Here is a 26630-nt window from a genome sequence, read left to right on the forward strand (position 1 = left end):
AAGTGGTTCAAAACTGTCACAGACACTTTGGAGAAACAATTTCAGTCTTTGTCATTCGGTCTTATATGTTCAGTGTTACTACATACATGACATTGTACAAGGAATTTCACGCTGTTTCTGCAACTGTTAGTAGTTGTCAAATGTATCCATCATGTTTCCATATAACTCTGAGAACTTCAAGGTCATTTTATTTATTGACATATTTATTGTAATGAGTAATAATTAACTTTGATTATTTATACCGTTGCCAAAAACGACCCTGGAAAACAAGCACACGCTGCATTTGTGTTGTGATGGCGCTTAGCTACAGGGCAAAATGACTGACATCACATTTTTAAAGGTTGTGGTTTAGAACCTGCAGCGTTTGGTCGAACTCCGTTTCGGCTTTGCTGCAATATGTTTAGTGTAGCACTCTGGTCCACACTGTCAATGTGTCAATGTTACACGTGCCATTTCTTCACAAGCGAGTTTCCACTGAGACGAGGCTCAGCAAGGCGCCGCTGAGGCTTTCATGATGCTAAATGCAGAATGTGTCACTTAAAAATCAGAGTTGAGATGACATCCATCTTAGGAAAATGAGGACTGACCTGCTGAGTCCGACTGCTTCAGTGAACCGACTGACTGAATAGCACCCGTGTGCGTGTCAGCGGTGACTTGGGATGCAGGTACGGATTGTTTTGTCTCGGTTAGACTCAGACAAGATGAAGGAAAACTTTTCTGGATTTAAAAAGAAGCTCAAATTTATTCCCTAACTATGCCACATGTACATATGAACGTCCAGAGAGCATATAAGCTTCACAAAATGTCTATGTATATATGCAGCACTATTAACAAACAAAAGAATATAGTGAGGTATGGAATTATTATGAGCAACAGAAATGCCAGCCAGAGTAGTTGGATGTTGACGTTGTGACATTTAAAACTAGATCTTGCCCATTTTTCTGCAGTCTCATATGTATAAAGTTACAGAGTTACAGAGTTATATATTATTGCTGAAGAGTGATGCTACAGTGCTGGCACTGCCATCTATTGACGGACAATGAAAATACAGCCTGCATCGATTTCTAGGGACCCTGAACGCCCCTCTGTCACTTACACTCTCCCTTTAAACGCAGCCATTTCTCTACTTTCTCTCTTAGATTTCCTCTTGGCCTTTCCTGAAGTAGCATAACAGTGAATAGGCTTCAGTGCATGTTTTGTTCACCCTGGCAGTTCGTGTGAGTGTATGTCTTTTTTTTTTTTTTTATGATTTCTGTTTTTACTTTTGCATATTTGATTTCCTAAGTTCTAAGCTGGTCAATTAACTTCCTTTTTCTTGTGTAAAAAAACTTCTGTTCAGCGTTGCCGTTAAGCCATTTTTCCCCCTTAGTTATTGTTTGCTTGTCATGAATTTCAGATATAAATTATGCAATTACATCAAAGCTGTTTTTATGTCAATTTCAAATAAATGTTTTGTACAGATGACATCTTTTGAAATGTTTGAAATTGGTTTGGTTACACAAAAAAATAAATCACTCATGGATTTTTCAGGGTTGTGCCCATCTAGTTTTATTACGGTATAATTAATTTCAAGCCTGTCTCATTAAATATACACGTCTTCCATATCCCAAGATGGAGATGGGATGTATCTTAAAACAATGCTAACTAAGAGAAGTGGATCAGAAGAAGAGGAGGGTGGTCTAAAACCTCTGACTTTGTAATTCAAACACAAATGCAAAGATTTAGTAAGTGCACTCTGCACATTAAAGGGAAGCTCCACTGGTTTTACACATTGAAGTCTGTGTACAGGTTTTGGGGAGTACTACTTTGTATGTGTGTGTGTGTGTGGGAAAAGGCAAAAGGTTATTATAAAGTCCATCCAGAGGTAGATGCTGTGTGTTAACTTACTTAGACATTATCACCATAAATCGACAGGCAGGTCCATAATAGCTTCAGTGATATGTCAGTACAGTCGGTAGTCTTACAAATGATATATAACTAAGAGGTTTTGTGTGTTCCCTGCTTACTCACCCAGCTGTTTGTACATTTCCTCCTTTATACTATTTTTGTGTGAGTTCTTCAATCAGGATATTGTCTTTCATTCACTGGCCAGCAGGTAGAAACAGAAACTAGAGTTATTAGTGCTTCTGATCATCAGTGTCCGCCCTTATTCCTTAAAGTGAGACGTCGGATGTAATTGAGGAGATTTTCATGGGTGCTTCCTGTTTTTCTCACTGTGAAAACAATGTTCTCGGTGTCACCGTGGCCCCTTTTCCGCCGTCTTTGTCTCTTGTAATAGGGGTAAAAATTATTTTGAACTCTTTTCAGTACTCCGTCAAAATAATAGAAATGAGCATCATCATCATCATCGAGAGGACCGTCTTTGTGGTCCCTGACAGATGTATGTTCTCTCTCCGGCTCTCCTGGATCCTTTCTTACATCCTTGTGTTCCAGTGAGGAAAACAACTCTGATCCCACTCCTGCAAATCTCTCCACACAGTGTTTCCACCCAGCTTCGGTGCGATGAATCAGGCCTCTGCAGAGTGGCTTATTGTCATCAGTGGTCTGTGGAGGAGAGCTTCTCATCAGTATACTGAGAAATGTCACGGTACTTATTTCATTTTATTGAACGAGGATTAGAACAATTAAGTGTTCGTTGTTGCTTTCAAACATGAATAATCATAAGAAGCAAAAGTCGTCGTTGCAGCTTTATCAGTTTTATCTCCATACAGATTCCCATTCCTGCTGCATATAAGGTTTTTCATCTCATTTCACACACGTCTGTGTATGTAAACCCCCATTTTATGTGCCTTAGAGCAAAAGTTTGACATTTTAGGAGATATGCTTTTCTCACTTCCCGGCAAAGAGCCAATGGCAGCAACCAATTAGCTTAGTTTAGTACAAAGACTGGAAACAGCTAGCCTGGCACAAAATACGCCTACCAGCACCTCTAAAACTCATTAATTAACATGTTATATGTTTAACATGTACAAAAACCAAAGTGTAAAAATGGCAATTTGTCATTTTATGGGGGCTATGCTATTATTTCTTGGCAGTTGCCAGGCAACCAGCAGGCATCAAGAAGTTACTGTATCTGGCCAAGAAATAACGTTGCACATAACCTCCAGTAAATTTCTGTTTTCAAAGAGATTAACATGCTAATTAGTGAATTTAAACTGTGCTGGTTTGAGGATTTTGTTACCTTCAATTAGGCTAACAGTTTCCCTCTGTTTCCATTCTTTATGCTAAGCTAAGCTAATCAGTTGCTCGCTTTAGCCTCGTTCTTAATAGACAGATATGAAAGTGGACTGTGATGTATTAGTTACTACTACAACTTCACTTACTTTTGGAAGTTTGTGTATCGCCTGCTGGTGGGATGTTTCTAAAGGTCTCACAAATGTGAATGAGTTCACTTTTGGATCATTTTCCTCGTCTTTTCTTTCTCTTCCTGGCCTCTCTGTGCCCCTATGAAGGATGCTTACACCTGCTGGGATGTCTTCTCTCATCCTGAGGCCTGAGAATGGCTTCCGACTCGTAGCCTGTATGTTGCCAGTGTTAGATATTATAATTCGGGCTTCATTTGCACTCTCAGATTCTGGACTCCTTGTGGTTTTTGGGTTCTCCTCTGTACTTGGCAGTCTGTCTGTCTTCTGTGTGCTGCCTCCACTGAAGAATGTTGCTTCTTTTGTCTGCACGTTTACTGCGGTTGTTTCTGCTTTATGCTCTGATTCTGCTGTTTCTGTCTTGTGTGTGATTGGTTCCTCTAGTGGCACATTTTCCTCTTGTTTGATATGATTCATGCTCGTATTTTCATGCGCGGTAGTATTATCGTTATCTGTGTGCTCTGTTTTCTCTGCTGTTTCTCTGACCTGCTCCTCAGTATGTGCTGACACTGTAGTTACTCTAGCTGTACCTTCTGCTGGTTTTATAGCCATTCTCTCTGCTCCATCAAGTGCAGACATTTCTAATGAAAATGGTTTTTCTTTCAAGCATTTACAATTTGAGTTATGTGGTTTAATCATAAAGTTTTCTCTCATAACTTCAGTCTGTCTCTCTCTGCCTGGAAAGAGTAACATGATTAAGACTTCCTCTCCCAACTCAGTGAGCATTTGTTTGCCATCGACATCGTTATCTTCTTTTTTATGTGTAAAGTCTGTTTGTAGGATGTATGCTAATCTTTTCTGTTTTTCATTTTTATTAGTAATTGGATGTGACTGTTCTCTTTTTCCCTCCAGGCGCCAAAACTCTGCTTGTTTTGTTATGATCTTCCCACTGAAATCCTCTTTATTATCATCCTGAGTAGCCATTATGTTATACTGCGCTCTATTTATGGATTCTTCCTTCTCCCTGGATACCGACAAGTGTTGCCTCTCAATATAAAATCCATCATCATCATCATCATCATACACAATAGATGCAGTTTTCAAAGAATCTTGCCTCTGAACACTTTTTGCTGACAAGGACTCTTTGTCCAAGTTAAAATACTCATTCTTCTCAATAATTCTCTTCTCTAATTGTGAAATATCTGAAGTTTTGACTGAAGAGCTGCCAGAGTGCAGAGCAGCAGCTTGGAGGATGTCATGTTGACTGACTACATCTTTGGACGACCTTTGTCCATCATCATGCATGAGAACTTTACTGTCCGTCGCTTGCAATGTGCTCTCTTTTCGTCCTATTTGTGGTTGTGCAATCTGTTCTTTGGATATTTTCTTCGTGTTCTGCACGGCTCGTATTTCGCTCTCTGTAATACAGCAGGAAATGATCACAGTTGTTGCGGCACAGTATCTCTTTGTTAGCATTTTCTGCAGTTGAACAATGGTGGCGGGTGCCCGGCTCTTGGATTTCTCCAGTAAGAAAGCCTGAAAATTGTGGCCTGAGGCAGCTGTGTGATGATGTAGTAACCACACAGAACCTGAATCTTTTATTATGTCCATGGCAATATGACCGGTGTCCCCACCAGCCTTTGTTGGTGTGATTTCACTGATGGCTCGCACCGCTGGTAGAGGATCTGACTTAACACTTTTTCCTTCTTCGTAAGGGAGAAAAACAACCTGGAGTGACAGGAGAGGAAGATAGAATTCATTATGACAATACTACCACACGTGACAATGTATAATACATGGCATAAAAACAACCACGCCAAGTGCACGACTTCATTCATAACCTAACGATCGTCATGGTCCCCAGAAGATAAAGCCTGAATTGTGTCACCGTGAGGTTGATATTTTTGCTATTGAGTTAAATATTCCACAACTGTTGAATAAATTACCATGAAATTTAGTGCAGACATTCATTTCCCCTTAGGAGGAATCATAATCACTTTCATCATCCCGTAACATTTCATCTAGCGTAATCATCACGGCAAGGAGTGAGTTTTTTTAACATTTAATGGTGCTTTAGTGCTTTAGTGTGTCTCTGTCCATGTTCAGCTTTAACTTTAATGGCATATGATTCCCCCAGCACACCACTCAGCTACACACGCTGTCAACCATGCAGCATTCATTGATATCTGGGTATATTTTACAGTAAGTAGAGAGACGGAGGTCTCACAGGGAGTTATTCGCATTTCCACAACTATTTCAGTTATTTTTTTTCCACAGCTTGTCTGCCTAACCATGAGATTTATAGATTTACTTTTCATTTGTAGCACTCATCTTGGTAATATTCCAAGGTCTGTGGGTCTCTGAGGTCTTCTCTGCCTCAAAGTTTAAGTGAACGTAGAAAGTTAGTTTCACAGGAGAGTTTCTCACTCTGACTCAGAGGTGTTAGTTGGAAACTCATCTCTCATGCTCATTAATATTCTGATAAGGCGCAAAACATGCTGCATGTCAGATGTTTGTATCATCAGCAGTGTGAAATTAGTACGGAAATAAACCTGGTTTTGTTTGTCTGTGTAATGATGCTTTCAGGTGGTGTGATTCTGAATGTGACAATCCTACCTGTTATGCTGTTGATTCATGCGCACACCTGGAAGCGGCAGAACAGATCAAACGCAATAAGGACGAAACAAATACGTGTTTACTGTTATCAGCTCACAGAAGCTGTGGAATGAAGTGGCAGCCGCTGATTCGGTGCATCATCAGGGAAACACATGGAAGGAGTCAGTTTGTTGAAGTACAGAAATAAAGTAGCTGCATATTTCAGATTCATAACAATACTGATTGAAATGAGCATACCAGTGTGTGAATATGATTCCTATGGATGATTCTTGTAAATTCCCGATGACACAAACTGCACCCATGAGCACCATGGACTGTACATGCCCAGTGAAACGGGGAGGTCCTCTGTTTGTGCTGCACAGTAAAACACACACACCGTCTCTGGATGCATGTGCAGTGGTGTTCAGTCTGGGTCTGAAGCATCTCCAGTCCCAGGGGGCTCATCTGTCCACTGAGAAGCAGTTTTCTGCATAAACTCCAGCTGTAGTTTTCCACGACCCGGTCCCCGTCTCCAATGGGACTGAGGTCAGAAACAAGCAAAGAAACCAGCAGCAGCCACGACCTCATTGTGCTGAGAGTGAGTGCTGGAGAGCAGCATAAACCCAACAGAAATGCTCTTATCTTCACTGCATTCTTATCACCTCACTTTGAATGCTGTATGCAAACCATGCAGCAAATAAAGGCTCTGCTCTATCGAACAAGGTGCTGTAAAAAAAAACGTTCCATCACTTTGAGCTTATAGAAAAGTCTTGTATCTAATGGGTTATGTTGCTTCTCTGCTTCAAGTTTAAACGCTTGTTTTTGTGTGATGCTCACAAGGACAGATGTGGTGGTTTTCCTCATCAGTGCGCTGACGTATCACGTTTCAGAATGACTTCAAAGTGTTTTTCTCATTGTCTGCAAATCCCATCAAAAGAACAAAACCAACAATGAATTGATGCGACTAACAAGTATTATCTTATGTCTTATTCCTCTGTCCCATGAGGCTCCACTGTTGTCCACAGACACGTCAGAGAGTTCCAACTTTTCTAACGGTTAAGGGTGTTGTTCATTTGTATAATTTACGACACTTCATAGACGAAGCCGTTGAGTTGACAGATATTAGACGTACATGTAAAAGGCACCACACTGGCTCCGCTCATTTGAACCAGGTCAAACAGTATTTTGCCCTTGAATAGCTGCGCTAAAAGGTTTTGCATGTTATCAGACTTTGTCCATAAGATGCACACAGCAAAGGTCAGGAAGACAGCGACAAAGTATTATTGTCACCTTTCCGTCATAGTAGCAGCAGGTAAGAATGAATTCTGTCTTTGGTCCAAGTTAGATGTTAAGAAAAGGCTGATTAAATGGTGATTAAACCTCTGATGCTAACTGATCTGTGTTAAAGCAAATTAGTGCATGTGTTTTCTTGTATGCAGAGAAGAAAGGATTTCTCATTTTGTTCTCTCAGAAGACTTCATTTGTTGGCTCAAAAAAAAAAAAGATATATTACAATGGAAAAAATAGCATTATTGCAGCCTATGGCTTTTTATTTTCTTTCATACAGAGTAAATCTATCAAATGCTGGGCTGGATGGTGCGATGTTTCTAGGTAAACTCATTTTAGCACCAATTTGGAACTGATCATTCTTCTTCAGCAGAATAGAAAAGCTGTATCAGTTTGTGTTGATAATCTTGCAGTTATGGCTGTAAAACAACACAATTCAAAGATTCAAAGGTTTCAGTTTGTCACATTTAATATGCAGGTGAAACACGATGCGGTGGTGCTTAGGATAGTGTAAAATAAAGAATGATAGTTAAAGTGAAAATAAGAATTCGAAAAAGAAATAAATGTAAAAAGTGAGGAGGAAAAGAGTGTGTATTGCCCTGGGGGTGCTGGGGTTATATTTTTAGCACATAAAAAAATAAATGTATCCACAAATCTTCATGCAGGTTTATGAGGAATCTCACTGTTTTGAATTACAGCTTCAAGCAAGACCTGCGGTCCTGAGCGATCACGTCAGCCTGAACAGAATGGGAAACATAGCCACTGCAAGCCAGATGAGCAACTACAGCAAGAGGAACGTCCGTGTGTATGTCACAGATAAGGTTCTGGAGCTCGACACCTTCATTATCTCAAAGTCTGGAGGTGATGAGAAGATGTTGAAAAGTTTGTCTGAACTTCCTGGAGGCAAAAAGTTCCACTTCAAGGAAGACGTCAAGTGCATCCGCGTGCTGGCCTCTGAGACCAAGGAAGTGCCCTGGGAAGCTCATCAAGTCCTGTCCGTCTTTGTGGAGGATGAGGATGATGAAAAGATTTGTTCCAAACAAATCATACACAACATGGCGCTGAGTGCTCCGGTCACCGTGCTGCTCTATGATGTGTAGATAAACACCTTTGTTCGTCTATTCTCCGCTCACATCCAGGATGTTGCATTGTGCTGCTGTCACAAACAGGCCTGAATTAACTTGTTAGTCAAACTACACATTAAACATCTGAACATGGTTTGGAATTGTCACTGCTGTAAACACGTCTCTCTTGATGCCTTTAATAAAGCTGCTGCTCAGCTTCACGGCTCTCCCGTCTCTGCTTTTGTCATTACAATGTAAAATGAGATTACACGTTCGTTTCCCATCATTCTCCTTGCGTGACCGGCTCCCTGTGATCATCTGCTTCAGTCCAGAGCTCAGGACTGTTGCTAAACAGTGGAGGCTTTCTTCATATTGGACGTCTGTATTAAATTATATGACATGGTGAAGGATCTGGATCTCCCACATGGTGTTTTTGAAAAAGGAAAAAATCTTATACTTTATTTTGAGAACTAATAAATGCATGAAATCCAGCATGTATAGATCCGTTTGACAGGACTTTATATAAAACACGTTTGTGGTGACTCGTGTATAGTACGCTTCATCTGGAAGTCTTTGTCAATGTGAATATAGTGCGAAATCAAATATGGTTTTGTAATTCATAACAGTCTTGTGTAATTTAATCGGATTTAATCAGCCTGAGCAGATGTCATAGTGCCACCTCATGTCTTATTAACACTTTAGAGTCACTGGCTGGTTGCTTTGTGACATTTATGAGCTCCAGTGTATGGCAAAATCAGCATGACCAAGCAAAAAGTGGAGTTTTTTGCACATAACTATGACTAATGTCTTCATCTTTGCCACAATCCTGTGACAAAACAGGCCCCGTCCCACTGACCCCCCCCCCCCCCCCCCCCCCCCACCACCACCACAACCACCAGACTTATTTAACATAAAACACAATTCCTGCTGGATGCTGCTGTAACAACCTCAGATAATCTACAAATGAGTCGTAAAATAGAAGGAAGGACAACAAGACATTTGATGTCATGGTGAGAGAGTAAAGAGGCAGGATTCACTGGAGGGACAGCAGCACTCGCCTGGTGAGTACGAACCAGCACATGGACGTCTTTGAAGGAAAAATGTGACGGCAGTAACATAGTTTTCATTAAGGAGTGTAACTAAGTACATTTATGTTCCATTTCTTGCTTCTTTATATTTCTTCTCTACGATCCAGAGGTAAATATTGTGCGTTTTACAGCAGAAATGTCGTTACTTGTTTCTTCACTAGTTAAGATTCTCCATGTGAAACATCTGATCACTTTTTCCAGTTAGAATTTGTTCCCACACAAAATCTCATTATTGTCAAGTAATTTTAGTCTTTGAGCTTTAATTTCTCATCATTCTAGTGCAGTGATGCAGGATACACTTTATTATTCTTTTAAATTAAAAATAGATTGAAATACCAGATGTTTTTAGCCAGTTTTAAGAGAATACGTTTTTAGGTCCCAATTACAGCCAGATGGGAGCTTTTGCAACTTTTACAGCCTGAATTGCTCAACAGTATATAAAGTAGTTAAAGTATCACCTCAGACTCACACTCAGATAAACTCACTGTGTTCTCCTTATGATGTAACACCTTAAACTGCCTCTGTCCCAAGCTCACAGATATGAGGCCGTCTGTGTCTTTCTATCTCACCTTCGTGCTGTGCCTGTGCTTGGGGCTGCTCTGTCTGCTGTTTGTGGGCTGCTGGAGCTCACACTGGCGAGGTGGCTTCTCCTGGGACGGTTCGGCCCTGCAGTTCAACTGGCACCCGGTCCTCATGGTGTCTGGGCTGCTCGTTCTCTATGGCAATGGTAAGTGACCGTGCTGTAGTAACGGCAGTATATTTACAGCACGGCAGTATACACACTAAGCAGCATACAGAGGACAGAATAAAGGATAAGACCGTATAACCTCGGCCATGCTGTAATAAAATGACTTTACTATTGATTCTACTACAATGTCTTGGATCATTTGTGCATGGATATCTTGGCTTCTGCAGCATTTTTAAGTCCATCTAACTTAGAATAGATGCAATGCTCAATCTCTGGAGTGAAATTTTGAACCTCCTGCACACACTGGGGCGTATCAGCACACTGCACAAACATTTTGTACTTAAACAATTCAACAATGAAAAGAGAGCTCCACCAATTGATCTAGGTTCCATTTAGTAATGTCCCATCATTTGTCATAGATGTGTTAGCTGAAATTGTTTTTCACCGCGCCTGGCTGAGCCTGGAGGTGTTGGCACACAGTGAAGCTGATGAAACCTACTGGATTCTATTATTTTAATTAGACGCCATAATGCCCACAAAACTGAAATGAATCTGTGCAGACACTGAACTTATTACATTTTTCACTGGATGAGTGCATCAACTGAAAATATCATCTGACTCTTACATTTTATCCTGTAATGACAGTGTCAAGTAATTATTCAGCACTTTAACTGAAAGCAGCACATTTTAAGCAGCTAATTATCAGTAAGACAAAAGCTCAGTTTGTGTAATTTAATCCTTAACTATGTTTTGCAGCAGCTGTTGTGTACCGGGTACCGTTCACCTGGGAGCAGAGGAAGCACGTCTGGAAGCTGGTGCATGCCGGACTGATGCTGTTGGCTCTGCTCCTGTCCGTCCTGGGCCTGTGTGCTGTGTTTGACTTCCACAGAGGCCTCAACATCCCTCACCTGTACTCTCTGCACAGCTGGGTGGGCATCTGTACTGTGGTGCTGTTTACAGTCCAGGTACGCATGACAGATATTAACACAGCACTCGTGTCTACAAACATCGTGCATCATTCATATAAGGTGCTGAATTATTAAATCATAAATTACTTTCTTGTCTTGTCACCTTGCTGCTAATAGTGGGTCCTTGGTCTGGCCGGCCTTTTGCTTCCTTGTTCTCCACCGTGGTTCCGTCGCAGCCTAAAACCTCTTCATGTGTGGATAGGAAAAGCAGTCTTGATCCTCAGTGTGACCTCCTGCATCAGTGGTATCAATGAGAAACTGCTCCTTTCGCTGTAAGTGCTCAAATATCCTACAGATGACAACACGGCGTCCTCTTTTCTTTGACTGGAAAACTGCTAGAATCCCACATAACCTTACACAACATTAACAAAAGCAACATTCATGAGTTGTTGCACTATAAATCAACGTGCCAAAGAAACGGACCGTGCAGAAATGTAATTCATTTTTCCATCTGCTGTAGTAATGGAAGCGGTAATGGAAGCGAACCGTACAGCTCTCTACCTGTGGAAGCAAAGTTTGCAAATTTCCTTGGCATCCTCATTGTGGCCTTTGGATTGGTTGTCTTCGGCATCCTGTCCAAAAGCGAATGGCAGCGGCCGCAAACAGATGAAAGAGTTCATGTGAGTATGGATGCCATAACAGTGATCATATCACCGTCGCCGCCAATATTAATTCATATGTTTAGTTCATTCTGTATTAGTATTTTAACTCTCTGGGTTGAATAGTAATACAGATTTCACTTTAATTGCAGATTCTGCTTAATGAAAACAACACATGAGAAGACCGGATGCACTGCAGTTAGTCATCAGTGTGCTGTGGAGAGTCCCAACAGCTGTATGCAGGCCTTCATTCCCAAAAACTGCATTGGATTCATGTGTTTACAAAAATGTTTCTGTTTTTTAACAATTGATTTGATTTTTCATTTTGTTCAGAGTTTTGTTGTTGTAGTTTGCAGTATTCAAGGTAGACGGTGTTTTATAATACATTTCATAAGTTATTCATTCTTCTTTGTAGCTGATGTGTGATGAGTTATGATTTTTGCAGCTCATTCAAAAAATATTGGATCTCTGCACAAATTGGATGATTTTCAACTATAAAAAGTGGCAAAAGAAGGAACTGAAGAGAAAATACTGATTTTGCTGGCAGCTCTGAGATGTTTAACTGTACGACTGCCTCCTGCTGAGCTGAGCTTTCTTGATCCTCATTTGATTATTTTTGGATGAAGTGCTTCATCTCCACCATCTTCAGACAATCCAGATCGAGCTGAGGCTGAGCTACAAATCCACTCCATTAAACTCAACTCTAGTGTGGATGTTTCATACTTGTCCCTCCTGGATGTGATCTTTGCCTTTATAGGCTTGTAGCCGAGGATTTCATTTGGAACGATGGATTAATTATGTGTGTCAATGATTTATAGTCGTTTAGAAGTCTCATCAGTGTCCTTTTGGCATCATTATACACAATATAAGTCATGTTTCTTGTTAAACTGATTAAGTGCAGCTGCAGTGCTGTTCTGGCCAAATGTACTATGGGCCCAGACCACTAGGGATCAGTGTAGCGCAGCAGTAACTCTTCAGGTTAAATGTACCAACCTAATGTAGATTCAGATGAGGTGTGAAGAGCAAAAGACAATACAGTGACAACAATAAACGACGTGTAGATAATATGCATGGGCATTTCCAGGAAACTTTTTTTTTTTTTTTGCCTGTACCTGTATTTTCGACAGTATGACAGGTTGAGATAGTCAACATGAGTCAAATAATAAACTCTTTTTTCCCCCCATTGCTGTCAACAAGCTCAGTTTCTATGTTGTAATTAGAGTGCACTAAATAATGTAATCATGTCTGGATGAGAAATGTGGAGACACGAAAGAAAAGAAAAGAAAAGAAAAGAAAAGAAAAGAAAAGAAAAGAGTTTTATTCTCTATTGTTGTAGCGCCCACCCCGGACTATGAGAGGCAGTATTACAGTTTAAGCAAAGAAGAGCGTCCCTAATTAAGCGACGAAGAAGAAGCACTTCCTGTAAGGTCAAAGTTCACCTGCTAGCCTCTGACAACTACTAGCTAGCATAGGAGCTAACATCACCCGAAAAGACCATTTTCTCTGTTAAGATGGAAGTAAATCAGGCGAAACAGGAACACCTGCTCGCATTAAAAGGTATTTTATCGACAGGACAACAACAAATAGATCCAGTCGTTGTTTTCGGGGCGAAATAGACGCGATAAATGTGTCAGTGCACTGGGCTGCTGTTTGTTGTTTATGTACGCTGCTAATAGCGCTAGCTAAGACAGAATCAAAACTCTACATTTGCTATTATGCAATAAAGACTATTTGTGGCAGGTGCAGCCGTAAACACGGACACCCTTTTTGTTATTTGACCTCAAAACTGAAACTGAAAGACACTGAAGCAATATATTCTAGCAAGAATTAGCCCAATTAGCTGTTGTTAGCTGATTTAGCTAAGCAACTAACCGTTTGTTCCCTTATTCCTGAGTCCTCAAAAACTCACCGGCTTCGTCACCTTTGAAAAGACATCATGTCTGTGTTTGTTATCTCTGTAAAATGTGTTGGTGACACTGTGTGTAAGTACGTGGAGAGCTACTGACAGTCATATGTGTCAGGCAGCCAGTTAGCCACCAAACTCGATCATGTTTCTAACATTGAACGCATTAAAAGTTGTTTTATTATGTGTTTTGTATAAGAACATATATTAATGCTGTGTGCACAAGCTTGTTGTTACTTGCTGTAAACTGACAGCTGCTAAAATGAACCTGTTAGATTAGTAAATCATTGTTTAGTTAATTTCTGGCTCGCCCACATATATAGTTTTGCGCTGAAATATTTAAATACTTAAACCAAACACATTTATTGTAATGCAACAAAAGACTACAATATGTGATGAAGGTATTGGCACCAGGCTATGCTCACCTGAGTGCTAGAGATTATTTATAACGCCACAGAATGACCACAATAACCAACCTACTTGTGTGTCTAATCAATAACTAATGTCACTTTACTTTGTAGTGATGCGGTTAACAAAACCAACACTTTTCACAAACCTGCCAGTGACGTGTGAAGATCGAGATCTGCCAGGTAAGTCTGAGTGTCAATAGGACATATGATACCTGTGTTAGCTAATGATTTATTTATTCTTTAACTGTATTTTTAATCCAAATCGCGGGGATCTTGTGACTTTGGATTTTCAGACTTTGAATTTGACGTGGTTGTTATTTCAGTGTGTCTTAGTTAAGATGTGGATGCAGCAGCCTAACCCATGCCACAGTTTAGCCTTACCACGTTCAGCTCATGATGCTCATGTGACCATTTCCTAATAATGTGCACAATGGGAGGCAGCACAAGGACTGAGACAAGGATTACCGTACATGCATGTCTTGCTTCCACTTTTTGCATCTCTGAGAGAATTGCTTCTGCTTTTCTGAGTGTTCTTCTCTAAAATGAAACTTTTAACTAGTAGCTAACGTTTTCTGTGGTTGCACTAGGATTTAACAAACATCCCATTTTAGACAGCAGACAACACTTTGATTGTTGACATATTTATTGGAGGGAACAATATCAAATATCTTCATGTCATAAAACTTTATTAAAGAGGTCCACAGGCAAAATTTCCAGAAAAAACCTATTTCATGTAAATTCTGAATTGCATATATTATATTATATTATATTATATATTTACAGTCTCAGACCTTGTAAGATGATAAGATGGAGAGTTCCAGTTTTTGTTTTCTGCTCCATCAGAGAACAGTACAGAGAAATGCGTTCACTGTACTGTTAACTGAACTCCTTAAAGACCATAAAACACGCTGACACTTCTCGGTAGGATCGCTATTTATATTAGAGAGGCAATGAAGTGGCATTAGAAACATAAAACCATTCCCCCTTTTGCTATCATGTTCCACTTTCAACGTTGCGCTGACGCTAGAATCAATCTTACTTATGTTGTGGAGGTTAGATGTGGGTGGGAGTCATAATAGTAAGAGTGGTATTATTAATTTTAGTCAGTGAGCTGATCACAGCAGAAGAAGTATGTGGGAATTGTTTGACAGAAGGATCTGATCTGATCTTCAAAGCTCCTTTCTCCCTGCAGTGCTCAGAATACTTTCATCAAACCTTACTGTGTACAGTGTCCACATATCTACACAGTTCACAGGTTTGACAAACGCTTCAGACAGGTTAGTGCTCATTGTGAGTTTAGCAGTTAATGGAAACAAAGTTTAATTTTAGTTACAAATATGCAACAACTTGCATGAACACACATGGAACAGCAGCTTTGGTCTGGAGTGAATAGAGCAGTAATTATAGTAATAATAGTTTGTTTGTTTGGTTAATAATAGCTGTGCATTGCAACACTCCAACACTGTTCATTTTAAAGTCGCACGGGTGCTCTCCTGCTCGCAGTGGAACGTGAGCCAAATTCATTAACAGATGTCACGTATACATTACACATACGGTCTGTGCTTTTTCTCTGTAGGGGATTTGTTTGGTCAACTTATGAGGGAGGACCCCTCCACCATCAAAGGAGCAGAGACTTTAATGCTCGGAGAGATGCTTACATTGCCACAGAACTTTGGGTAACAAATATTTGCTGATAGCACAGTTAACACTAAGTACTTTATGCGGCGGGAACTTGTTTTAAAGTTTAAAGGTTTGACTTCCCCATGTCTCTGCCTTACACAGGAATATTTTCCTCGGGGAGACCTTCTCCAGTTACATAAGTGTGCACAATGACAGCAGCCAAGTTGTGAAGGACATTCTTGTGAAGGTGCTATAAAAAAAAAAAAAAAAGAAAAGAAAACAAGAAATACCTGCTCAACATTTATTACACACTTAACACTCCAGTCTCCCCATGATTATTGTGATGTGTGATGTGATCCCCTACAGGCTGATCTACAGACCAGCTCACAGAGGCTCAACCTCTCTGCGTCAAACTCTGCAGTAGCAGAACTTAAATCTGAATGCTGCATTGACGATGTTATCCACCACGAGGTCAAAGAAATTGGAACACATATGTGAGTGTTTCTCCTACAGTTTGCACACTCCCTCATTTTCCCGATGCACCAATGCCAATTTATTTCAGGCCATGCAAGTAATTACATTTTGGTGCTTGCTGATACGGATACTAGTACTTAATGATACCATTACAGTATACCATTTCCCTGGCTTTATACGGTTATAGCGCCCTATTGTGCTGCCCAGATCCAACTGAACAAATCAGGGAAGCAATTGTCCCTTTTTTTAATTTATTTCCTCTCTTCTAATTTCCAGCTTAGTTTGTGCAGTCAGTTACACCACTCAGTATGGGGAGAAGCTCTATTTTCGGAAGTTCTTCAAATTCCAGGTGAGTTATATTTGCGTATTTCCATTAGATGACAGTGGTTAACTACGTGTCGGCTTGGAGGAGACTTGAGAAATGCCACAGGTCTACAACAGAGTAAATGCAATTACCATCGTAGCCTTGGATTTGTTGCCTTGCGCTCTTCAGCTCTCAGTTTGTGAACCAGTTGTGACCCCACTCCCTTCTCTGTAGCAGCATTTTCATTAAGACCTGTATTGTCCCCCCACATTTTTGCATGGAAATATTTTTTTCTGCCGAATGGAGGTACAGTGTGAGAAAACTACAGCGTTCAGTCTGCAATCTATTTTCAATCAGGTTTTAAAGCCGCTGGATGTGAAGACAAAGTTCTACAATGCAGAGGTAAGTCGGCCACCAGCAGCCCCAGCACAGAGCAAAGTGCCGCTGCCAACATACAGACTCTTTGCACTCATATTTCTCACCACATCATTCTGCAAATAGAAGAACTGTGATGTCTGACATGCAAGTTCTTACTGTAGCATACTGTATAGAACACGCTTCATATCATATTTCATTTTAGTCAGGAACATTTCCAGATGCTAAAAGGGGCAGTTGGTTGAAGACGGGCCTTGTGGGAAACGCTTGTACCTCCAGAAACATCAACTTACCAGAACAATATACTGTTTAGGCTCACTGTTTCAAAAGCTGGAGATCAAGCGTTTTCCTCATAAAGGCCACAAGCTTTTTCCTTTTTCTCATTTTCATATCAGCAGCTTTTATATTAGCAGTATGCAAATATTCATTGTCATCGTCCCTGGCATGTAACTTCATTTGTTTATTATGTCTTGTATTTTATTTTCTCCATTAGAGTGACCTCAGTTCCGTGGTAATTGTTCCTTCTGTTCTCATCGCTGAACATTAGCTTCTCTTAATCCTTTTTGGTGCAGCAGACTTTGTCTTTCTGGGGCCAACAGAAAGGTGCAAAGCAGAAGAATGGAAAGAAAAGTATGAACAGTTAAAATGGCCGCTAGGTTGTTCAAGATGAACAAGTGATATAATAATTTTACCACGTTGCCTTGAACTTTCCATTGTTTTTCCTTTGCCCTTTCTATGGACACTCATGCTTTCTTGCAAACTCATCCTACACAGGGCTTGGACTTTTTGATTGACGTATGTGGTGTCAAATTGTGGCGGGAGGGGGGGGGGTTGCATTGATTATGCATCTTATCATCATTGGGGGACTTACACTATGAGTCCACACTATGTTTATTCTCATTTTCTATTTGTCAAGATGTAAATGAATCCGTGGCATTGCAGTCATGAATGATGGTTTCTACTGCTGGGCTGACGCTTACATTGTGATAAAACAGGCCAATTAAGATCTTATTACCAGTGATTATAAAAGCAAAATTACTTTTTGTTCCAATCATTTACCAGTGGGTCATACATGCTAAGTTAATGAAACATATATTTGATGATATGTCTTAAACAGTGAGGTTTCAGGAATAGGTTGGAATGGCTTTGCATGGAACAGTGATGCTAAGCTCTGTGATTTAACATTAACCTCATTTCGAATGGTTCATGGTCAGTTCTTATATTATATTGCAGGCATGAACTAATCTCTGCTTCTCTCTCATTGGATCTTACTGTATAGTAGAGGTTGCACTGAAAATGTGACTGCTGAGTGTTACTTTTCCAAAGCATCAACTAGTTGCCCACACAAGAACAAGAATGAGACTATTTTACAGGCACCATGCCGAGGCATGTAAGGTGCTTTATTTGGCCGTGTCAGAACCAAGTGTCTTTCATCAAACGTTAGACATTGCTGAAACCGTTTCCTTCATTTTAAGATAAACTAGTCCTTATTTTTATTTCATATTTTTCTGGACAAGTAAGTCACTGTATTTTCGAACATTGAAAAGGGATAAACATGTCTGTACGGGCGTTATCAGTGATGAATATCGTGAATTTGAAATATTTTACAATGCAGACTATGACACTAGGTCTTTGCTCTGCTGCTGTCATCATTGTATTTACACTCATCTAGATATGTTTTTCATATTATTTGAATAAGTGAAACCACCAGTTCAGGAGCAGTTTGTGCAAAGTGAATCAGATAACTGCCTTCAGAGCCGTCATGAGCCCTTTTTAAGACATCTGTTGCTTCCAAAGGAAATTGGTAGAGGAGAGCACAACAGTAATACATTTCCTATAAATGGCACCGATGCTGATCACATGTCTGAATTCAATAATCCGAAAAACAAGCAACTAGTTGATGTTTGCAAAACCAGCTTGAATGACTTGTTGCCTGTCGTTGTGCAACCCCTACTGTACTTCTGCTGGTCAGCACTTGTACTAACAATGTCCTCAAAGGTACACTGAGCAAACCCCATAGAGTTCAGTTAATGTTATTAATGTTCGTATGTTCTAATGTTTGTTGCCATCTGAGTCTGGTTGATGAATGTTATTCATTACGTGACTCTCACACCACCCAAAGAGTAGCTTAAAGGATAGTTTCATGTTTCTTCAAGACTATTAAAACATTACTCGCATGTCCTGTGTGGATCTGGAAGAGTTACAGCTGTTTATAATGATTCCTCCTGTTCTTACTGGCCTTAAAAAGATCCTTTTCTAATGTGTCACGATCTATACGAGTCCTTTTTTTTTGTGCAAAATAGAAAAGCTAATCAACGGCTTCAGCAGTCCGAGTTAGTCAAATCAAGTGGGTGTTGTGCAAAGTTACTGCATTTTAGTACAATTTATCTGCCTTTTTGTTTTTGTTGCTGAGCTGCTGTGAAAGGACAGAAAAATGAGTGAATTTCATACTAAAAAACACTAACTTTGGAAAATTACACTTGTTTTGTCCAACTCAAACTCCTTAAGCCTCAAACTAGCATCACTTAAACTTTATAATGTCATTTTGTTCCTCGTCTCTTACATTGAAATTTTGTCAGGCAGGAATCTCCTCGTGGCCAGTGTGGACAGGGTGAAAGTTACAGCAGCATGTCAAACTTGAAAAGTTTCCACATATGGACATGTGAATAGAACACGAGTATGAAACCTATCCTTTAAGGCAGTAGGACTCTGCACAAGCCTAACCCTTCTTACTACTGTGTTGCTCAGTTGGCCTTGGAGATTATGTGACTGCCGTAACTGTGAGCGACAAATATTAGTTTGACTTCTTGCTTATTCGCTCCAGACAGACGAAGTGTTCCTGGAGGCTCAGATCCAGAACATCACCACCTCACCAATGTTCATGGAGAAGGTCTCTCTAGAGCCCTCCATGATGTACAACGTCACCGAGCTCAACATAGTCGCGTGCGGAGAGCTGGGGTAAAAGCACTTTAGCCATGTGTGAAAAAGGTGATGTTTGCTGTCGGCTCGACTCTCATCCGCGACTTTTCACTTCCAGAGAGTCCACATTCGGGAAAATGTCCTACCTGCAGCCCATGGACACGCGGCAGTACCTGTACTGCCTGAAGCCAAAGCCGGAGTACGCGGAAAAGGCCGGCGTCATCAAGGGTGTGACGGTGATAGGCAAGCTCGACATCGTATGGAAGACTAATCTCGGGGAGAGAGGGAGGCTACAGACCAGCCAGCTGCAAAGGATGGTATTAGGATGCTTTTTTTATGTCTATGCTATCACCAAAATCAAATCAAGTTGTTTTTTTCTTTGTTGCTCTTGTGCTTATTTTGCTGTGGCTCTGTCCTCGTCCGCCCCCCAGGCCCCAGGGTACGGAGACATCAGGCTGTCTTTGGAGATGATTCCTGACACCGTCAACCTCGAAGAACCTTTTGACATTATCTGTAAAATCACCAACTGCAGGTAAAAATCCCCCCTCCCTAAAAGTTGTCCTGCCACCTACACCCATTTAATCATTAACTTATGATTACATGATTGAATTACAGCCAGAGTTTTGTGGCCTTTGCGTTGCAGTGAAAGAACCATGGACCTGGTGCTAGAGATGTGTAACACAAGGTCAATCCACTGGTGCGGCGTGTCAGGGCGACAGCTAGGGAAGCTTAGTCCTGGAGCCTTCCTCTCTCTGCCCCTCACACTCCTCTCATCAGTCCAGGGTCTGCAGGTATGATCCAAACACTCTTCTGACTTTATATCCTCGTGCTGTTCTTGCCTACTTATGTCATATTCTCCGCTTCTTTTAGAGTATTTCTGGTTTGAGGCTCACAGATACATTTCTGAAGAGGACGTACGAATATGACGACATCGCACAAGTGTGTGTGGTCTGCCCGTACACGAGTAATGAGTGCTAGACATTTTATTTACCTTTTTGCATTTTAGATGAATGGACCAACAGTGGAATTCTGCACATAATGCTGGCATTTCGCTCTTTTTGCAACCTGAGGGGATAATACTGTATTTTAAAATGACTTGTGAATAATATAAATCACCTTCTTTGAAAATAATTATGTAAATGTGCATAAATGTTAATAAAATCTCTGTAATCTTTGATTTCCTATCGCCTTTAAAAACATATGTCATGGTGTCCATGATGGCTTTTGTCATTAAAAATGCTCCCAGAGACTATGAGAGAGAGATACTCATTGTAATCTCATTTTTTAAGCTCCTCTGGTGAATATGGTGAGTCTAACAGAATCCTTTAGACTTTGACCCTCTGAGAGCCACTTTTAAAGTGTGGGATGGCAAGTAGATCTTAGGTTCAAACTCAATATTGCCCACTATTCAAAGACATAATAGTCTTCAGTGTGTGAAAGATGAATATGACTAAAATATCTAATAATTATTGTATAATATAACGACACAAAGAATAAAAACGTGAGTGCGAGGGGTTGCTCAATGTCAAGACATTTATTCACATGTTTTAGACAAAACATTGTGCTGCCCTAGCATACCTATTTGTTTCCATAAAGCATCTGATCTCAAATACCAGATTTAAGAGCATGCAAAATGAACAATCTGATTATTTTGTTACTAGTTAATGAACAATTAAATAGGCTTAAAGGGGGACATTTATTTTTGCTAAAGTGCAATAACAACATAATGCAGGCTGCAAACACTGCTATACCATTAAACAGTTGTCTTAATCAAAAATTAAGTAGTACTCATTGAAGCAGTGATGTGAGTCCTACGTGTTCAAGGACTGAATGTTCTTTATCACCCATTAAACAAGCGTATTCTGTCTACAAAAATAATATTAAACATGATGCAGTAGATACAAGGTAAACCTGATGTCCTATGGTTATTGTGTGAGACAAAGCTGAAATGTTCCCTGCAATGCTGTAAAAGTACATTCCTCCCTAACCCTCTATTCATCCTGGCTAGACACACGGATCCTAAACTCATAACATGAAGAGGGCAGTATTTTCAGCACATATACGACCTCTGCAGAATGTAAAAGCTCTGACGACAGGATGTACTCGTGTTCTCTCAGTAGGCTGGGTGCGTTCGTGGCTCTTTTTACGATTAGGTGTTTACAATATGTTTTGCCCTAGATGTGTGGGAAGCTTCATTTCATGGTCTCCAGGCCCTCATCTCTCCGCTCCAGGACCTTTAGTCACAGTAAAGTGCCTTCATCCCCATCCTTGTCTCTTCTGTCCAGCTCTGCCGGGGATTTGACTTTAAGAAATGGGTGTAGAGATTGTAATCGCGCCATATGGTTGCCCTTCCTTGGAAAAAAAACATGTGAGACTGAAATAAAAATAACGGATGTTAATGAGACAAATATATTCAGATCTTATATACAGTCAGCTAGGGTTCGGTTTGACATATGCTGCTACCTGAGGAGATCATGAGTGCTCCTCGGCGCTGCCGCTGAAGGAGCGGCTCCGGATGTGGTTCCTTAACTGCTCAATCAGCTCTGGGTTCTGCTGCTGGATCTGCTGGGCAAACTGTTGTCCCCTGACAGAGACACGACATAACTCTGCTTAGCTGCTGAGGTGCTTTCTGCCACAACAATAGCTCACACAAACCAATATGAGTAGTAGTTCAGTTTTTAGTATACAGTGAAATAAAAAAGTTGCATACCCTGCCTTTAATATGTTTGGCTGAGTGGGCGTTCATACATGTCTAACTCATATAAAAGCTCTCTAAATAATGAACGATCAAACAGTCCTTTCAATCCTTGTGACTTTGAGTTGAGGAAACTTACGCTTCAATCAAGCTGGAAATGTCTGACAGTCCACCCACTCCGGCTGCAGGACCCCCGACTGCATTAGACATCATTCCTGACATACTGACCACACAGAGATGCACTGAGTCACACAATGTTCAAAGACACTTCACTTTAAAGCAGCCTTAAATGCAGCGCGTTCCTTTGGACACTCACAGCTGTTGTACTTGTTGGTTCTGCATCACGCTCGCAGCCTGTAAACACAAAGCAAGTGTCTCTCACAAATGCCTTAAAAAGAAAGAAACGATTTATAACTGATTGCGTTGGCCATTTTGTTATTATCTAATGCTGTGGGCCCTGAGTGTGCACACACAGCCCTTTGATTTAGATGCATCTTGTCATTGTTGCTGCAATAAAACTCTGGCATGCTTGTAGCAGCGTTCTTTGCCCGCCAGCCGTTCTTGTGTGTCATCGTTTAACACGTCAGGATTCTCGATGGCCCAGACAAGGTCCTTTCCCTCTAGAGAAATAACTCGGTTGATTAACGGGCTAACTGTCACTCATGGGACTAATTAGAGAAAATATCAGGTCTAACCTTGCCAGACACAAAACAAGCATAAGACACCTGTCTCCAGAACAAATGGTGAGTTTACCAAACAGCAGGGGGGCTCTGCTGTGACAGTGCATATATTAGGACTCATGCTCTTACCATGCTGATGAAGGCTGGGTTGTTGATTAAACTAGCCATGTCGAATCCCAATCCAGCAGCTATCTGTGGCACACAGTCATTAAGAAAGGTCAAAATAACCATGGCTGGGTAATATACTCTATAATGGGATGTGCATTATGATGCATAACAAAATCCAGCTTGTTTTGACTTACTGGGCTGGTAGCTTCTTTCTGCTTCTGCTCTGCAATCTTCAGATTGGATTTGTAGGTATCATTCTCTGGGTCTAACACCAAAGCTTTCTTGAAGTAGGAAATTGCCTCTGGATACTTGCTGGTGGCCGTCAAAGCCAAACTGGAGCCCAAAATGTGGAGTCAGACATCGTTGTTGACAGACCTAAAAAATAACACTTGGGAAACAATCCGTGCTCAGTCTCACTCACCCCATCCTCCCATACGCTTTGCTGTAGGTAGGATCAATCCCAATGGCTCTCTCGCAGTCGCCAGTCGCCTCTGTGTAATTTCCCAGTTTACTGTGAGCCGCAGCCCTGCGAAGTGTTAGTGGTCCAGTTCAACCATTACGTCACATCAACAAAACATCACTGACTATTTGATTTCTTTTCCTGCGTTCCTGCTTTTTGTCCAAAAGCCTGTCAACAGAAATACCAAGCCGAGTGCAAAACAATGACAAGTGAAAATATACTGGAAATACCTGTTGCAATAGTACACAGCATTTCTGATGTCCAGATCAATGGCCTTTGTGTAGCACTCCATTGCACATCTGTAGTTCTCCTCCTTCATGTGATTGTTCCCTGAAAACAACATATTGGTTGCACATAGTAAGACTGTAGTTACAGCATTGTTTATTATCCTGACAAATGGCTGGTGAGATGGCAAAAAAAGACTGAAACTCCATTTTAGTCATTATGGTATTAAGATATAATCAGAGCTCATCATCACCAGAATACCAGAGTAACACCAGATGTTAACAGATTAAAGTCTGGATTTAGCTTACAGGCAGTTTCAGTTTCTATTCTTATCATTGTGGGTGTTTTATATAAAATAGATGGAAATACTAAAGAGAAATGTGGCAGGTGCTTTATTTATGTGCTTTACTTTATCCTATAGTCACCAGTTTTATTTCAATGTACTGAGGCTCCTGCAGATCAATATTTTATTAATAAGTCAGTCCACACGGTTGAAGGAGCAGCAGAGCTCCTCTGATAGGTCGCTGGGAGCCTTTCTGATGTTTCTGACCACATAACATCGCTGGTAACTGTTAAACTGCAGTTGTATTTCTGGGTCATTCAAGGCAGTGAGTCCCTTTGCAACTTAGTTCCTATTAACAAGTGACCTCTGGCTGGCTCTTCCCTTAGCACGTCTTAACCAGATGGTGCGACAGCTTGCACGCGCATGTGGACAATTGTGTTTAAGATTGTAAAAATCTGTTTGAAAGGCAGCGTTAGTTAGTCATTACTGCGTCACAGTCAGTTGATCCACTACAAGGAACAACTTTTGTCCATTTTCCACTATCATGGAGTGTATAACCCAGCAAAGAACACACACCATTACAGTGACAGGTGTCTGGAGGCTGTGGGTTACTTCCTCTGCATGAGTCTGTGTGGTTTTGACTAAACGTCATGTGGTCCAAGGACGAGGTAAAGAGCACAAAGTGAAAGCTGCACGTATCAGCTGTCCTGTGCTGTTGATTAGTTTATAATATTTATGGCATTGCAAAAACCAGAAGATGCTCATCTGTGGTGCTACAGCGGGGGGAGCAGATATCAGACCGAATGAAATTAGAGATAAAATGAGGAGCTTTAACGTTACCTTCGTTCTTAAGCTGCTCTGCTCGTTCAATGTCTTCTGGAGATGGGGACGTCTCTGGTACGGTGATGTTGTCATTCTGAGAAAAGGCAAACCAGAGGAGACGCTTCACTTCCAAGTGAAATGACCTTTGCATAAACAGTGACTACTGTAAACAAACAAACGTTATATTATGTTACATTTTGACTTGACAAGAGGAAACCACAGCTGTAACTATATCACCATTAATAATAACTCTCTCCTATATAGGCGTGCCAATAACCAATGCCAGTGAGCCAGCATGCACTGGCACACATAAATGGAACGCAGCCATAATATTCAGCAAAATGTCTGCAGAGAGAAAGGTTTATAGAGTTGACTGTGGATAAAGCAGCATACATTCATCTTCATCCTGACGCTGTGTAAGTTCATTTGAAGCACACACGATGATAAAACCCAAAGTTTGTGTGTTTGTGTGTGCTGCACCCACCTTGAGCAGGGAATTAAGGAAGATCTCTGTCAGAGGCTGTGGCACAGCAAGATGGCAGTCACTGGAGCTGATCTTAAAGGTGGTCTCCAAACACTGTATCGCAACTGCAGCGACAGGACAACGTTCAGAAGATGTGAGATTTTAGGATACCAGCTCCACCACTGGTCTGGGAGTTAACAGTGTTAGTATAGTGAGTCAGAGCTTGGCTGCACAGTCAGACTGAGAAATTTAAACAGTTCTGTCCATCTTTCATATTGGATGAAAGTCTCCACCGCACGCACTGCTCATCACACCCTTCTGATTCTTTCTCATGATAAAACCAGCTCCTGTTTATTCTCCCCGTGTCAGGATAGTGAACTAAGAACATGACTACATGGAGAACAAGAGCAGAGCGTCCTATATTTTGAAAGACGCTTTCCAAAATGGAAGTGCACAGTGGGTTGACCTACCTTCAAGGCTCTCCTGCTCATCAGAATTCAAAGCACCGCAATGTGTTTGATCTCGTAGGAACTGCACAATAGAGAATGCCAGGCGCTTCTCCACTGCCATTTTTACCTAGAAAGTGCTGGGCACAGGAAGCAGTTTGGAGTGAAACAGAAAGGCACCCACACACCAGAGACTGTATTATTCATGTACTGTATTATTCATTGGATTACACTTTTATTTTATATATATATATATAGTCTTCAATCAATTATTATTTTATTATCATTATTATTATTATTTGAATTAATCAAACATGCATTTATTTATATGCGACCAAATTAGCTAAAATCTAGTAAAGAAAAAGCCATTTCAGACCTATTCTAAGAGAAATGTTCTAATTAAACTGGTGGTCAGAGTCAAACATCTTCTCTTTGGTGATAAACTCCCAATCAGATTCCTGACAACCTTCCACCCTCATCACAATACAAACTGCTGACGTTTGCTCAAACATGTCTGTCCGTTCTCCTCTAAATCTGCCAGCTGGCATCTACTACATGTTCATCATTCTCTTCTGTGCCACACTTGAGTTCTTTTGACAGCAAGAACAATCATATGTAAAGTATCATCATGAAATAAAACCATTCCTTCCCCCACAGCTTGTGAATGTAACATTAACGTTAACGTCGGGTTATATATGGCAACACGTGGCTGTTTGCATCTGTCTGCTCATGTTTCTATGAGAACAGGAACTGTTGTGCCTTCAAAGAGGTCGATCAAATGCATGGGTCTGGTCTCCATCACTGTGCTGTAGCCTGTAAATGAATGCACTTTAAGAGAGAATCTGAGCAACA

The 26630-nt window shown here is 40.8% G+C and overlaps 3 protein-coding genes across 6 annotated transcripts; 2 read left to right on the plus strand and 1 right to left on the minus strand.

Annotated features, from left to right (window-relative positions):
- Positions 1-9876: 9876 nt before the first annotated feature.
- LOC139219248 (lysosomal membrane ascorbate-dependent ferrireductase CYB561A3-like) lies at positions 9877-11770 on the plus strand. The gene is made up of 5 exons (XM_070851059.1): positions 9877-10063; positions 10781-10989; positions 11110-11264; positions 11453-11612; positions 11744-11770. Exons 1-5 carry the CDS (start codon positions 9877-9879, stop codon positions 11768-11770), a joined length of 738 nt encoding a protein of 245 aa, XP_070707160.1.
- A 1239-nt stretch (positions 11771-13009) lies between these two features.
- On the plus strand, positions 13010-20857 carry trappc13 (trafficking protein particle complex subunit 13). 2 transcript variants are annotated; one of them, XM_070850318.1, is made up of 13 exons: positions 13010-13148; positions 14016-14084; positions 15481-15580; positions 15687-15771; positions 15891-16018; positions 16275-16347; positions 16660-16704; positions 17171-17188; positions 19502-19635; positions 19715-19913; positions 20028-20128; positions 20240-20387; positions 20467-20857. In XM_070850318.1, the coding sequence occupies exons 1-13, from the start codon at positions 13103-13105 to the stop codon at positions 20572-20574; spliced, it is 1254 nt and encodes a 417-aa protein (XP_070706419.1). In that variant the 5' UTR covers positions 13010-13102; the 3' UTR covers positions 20575-20857. The 2 variants fall into 2 exon arrangements, with proteins under 2 accessions (XP_070706419.1, XP_070706420.1); XM_070850319.1 differs by lacking the exon at positions 17171-17188.
- Positions 20858-21166: 309 nt separating this feature from the next.
- Positions 21167-25918, minus strand: sgtb (small glutamine rich tetratricopeptide repeat co-chaperone beta). 3 transcript variants are annotated; one of them, XM_070850552.1, is made up of 11 exons: positions 25803-25918; positions 25354-25457; positions 24888-24963; positions 23770-23869; positions 23501-23605; positions 23274-23412; positions 23101-23163; positions 22608-22645; positions 22431-22514; positions 22060-22180; positions 21167-21944 (listed from the first exon to the last, which is right to left on the minus strand). In XM_070850552.1, the coding sequence occupies exons 1-10, from the start codon at positions 25900-25902 to the stop codon at positions 22069-22071; spliced, it is 921 nt and encodes a 306-aa protein (XP_070706653.1). In that variant the 5' UTR covers positions 25903-25918; the 3' UTR covers positions 21167-21944; positions 22060-22068. The 3 variants fall into 3 exon arrangements, with proteins under 3 accessions (XP_070706653.1, XP_070706652.1, XP_070706651.1); XM_070850551.1 differs by having other exon boundaries at positions 21167-21948; XM_070850550.1 differs by having other exon boundaries at positions 21167-21970.
- Positions 25919-26630: the final 712 nt, after the last annotated feature.

The sequence above is a fragment of the Pempheris klunzingeri genome, chromosome 19 (assembly GCF_042242105.1).
Source record: "Pempheris klunzingeri isolate RE-2024b chromosome 19, fPemKlu1.hap1, whole genome shotgun sequence".
In the NCBI taxonomy this organism is placed as follows: domain Eukaryota; kingdom Metazoa; phylum Chordata; class Actinopteri; order Acropomatiformes; family Pempheridae; genus Pempheris; species Pempheris klunzingeri.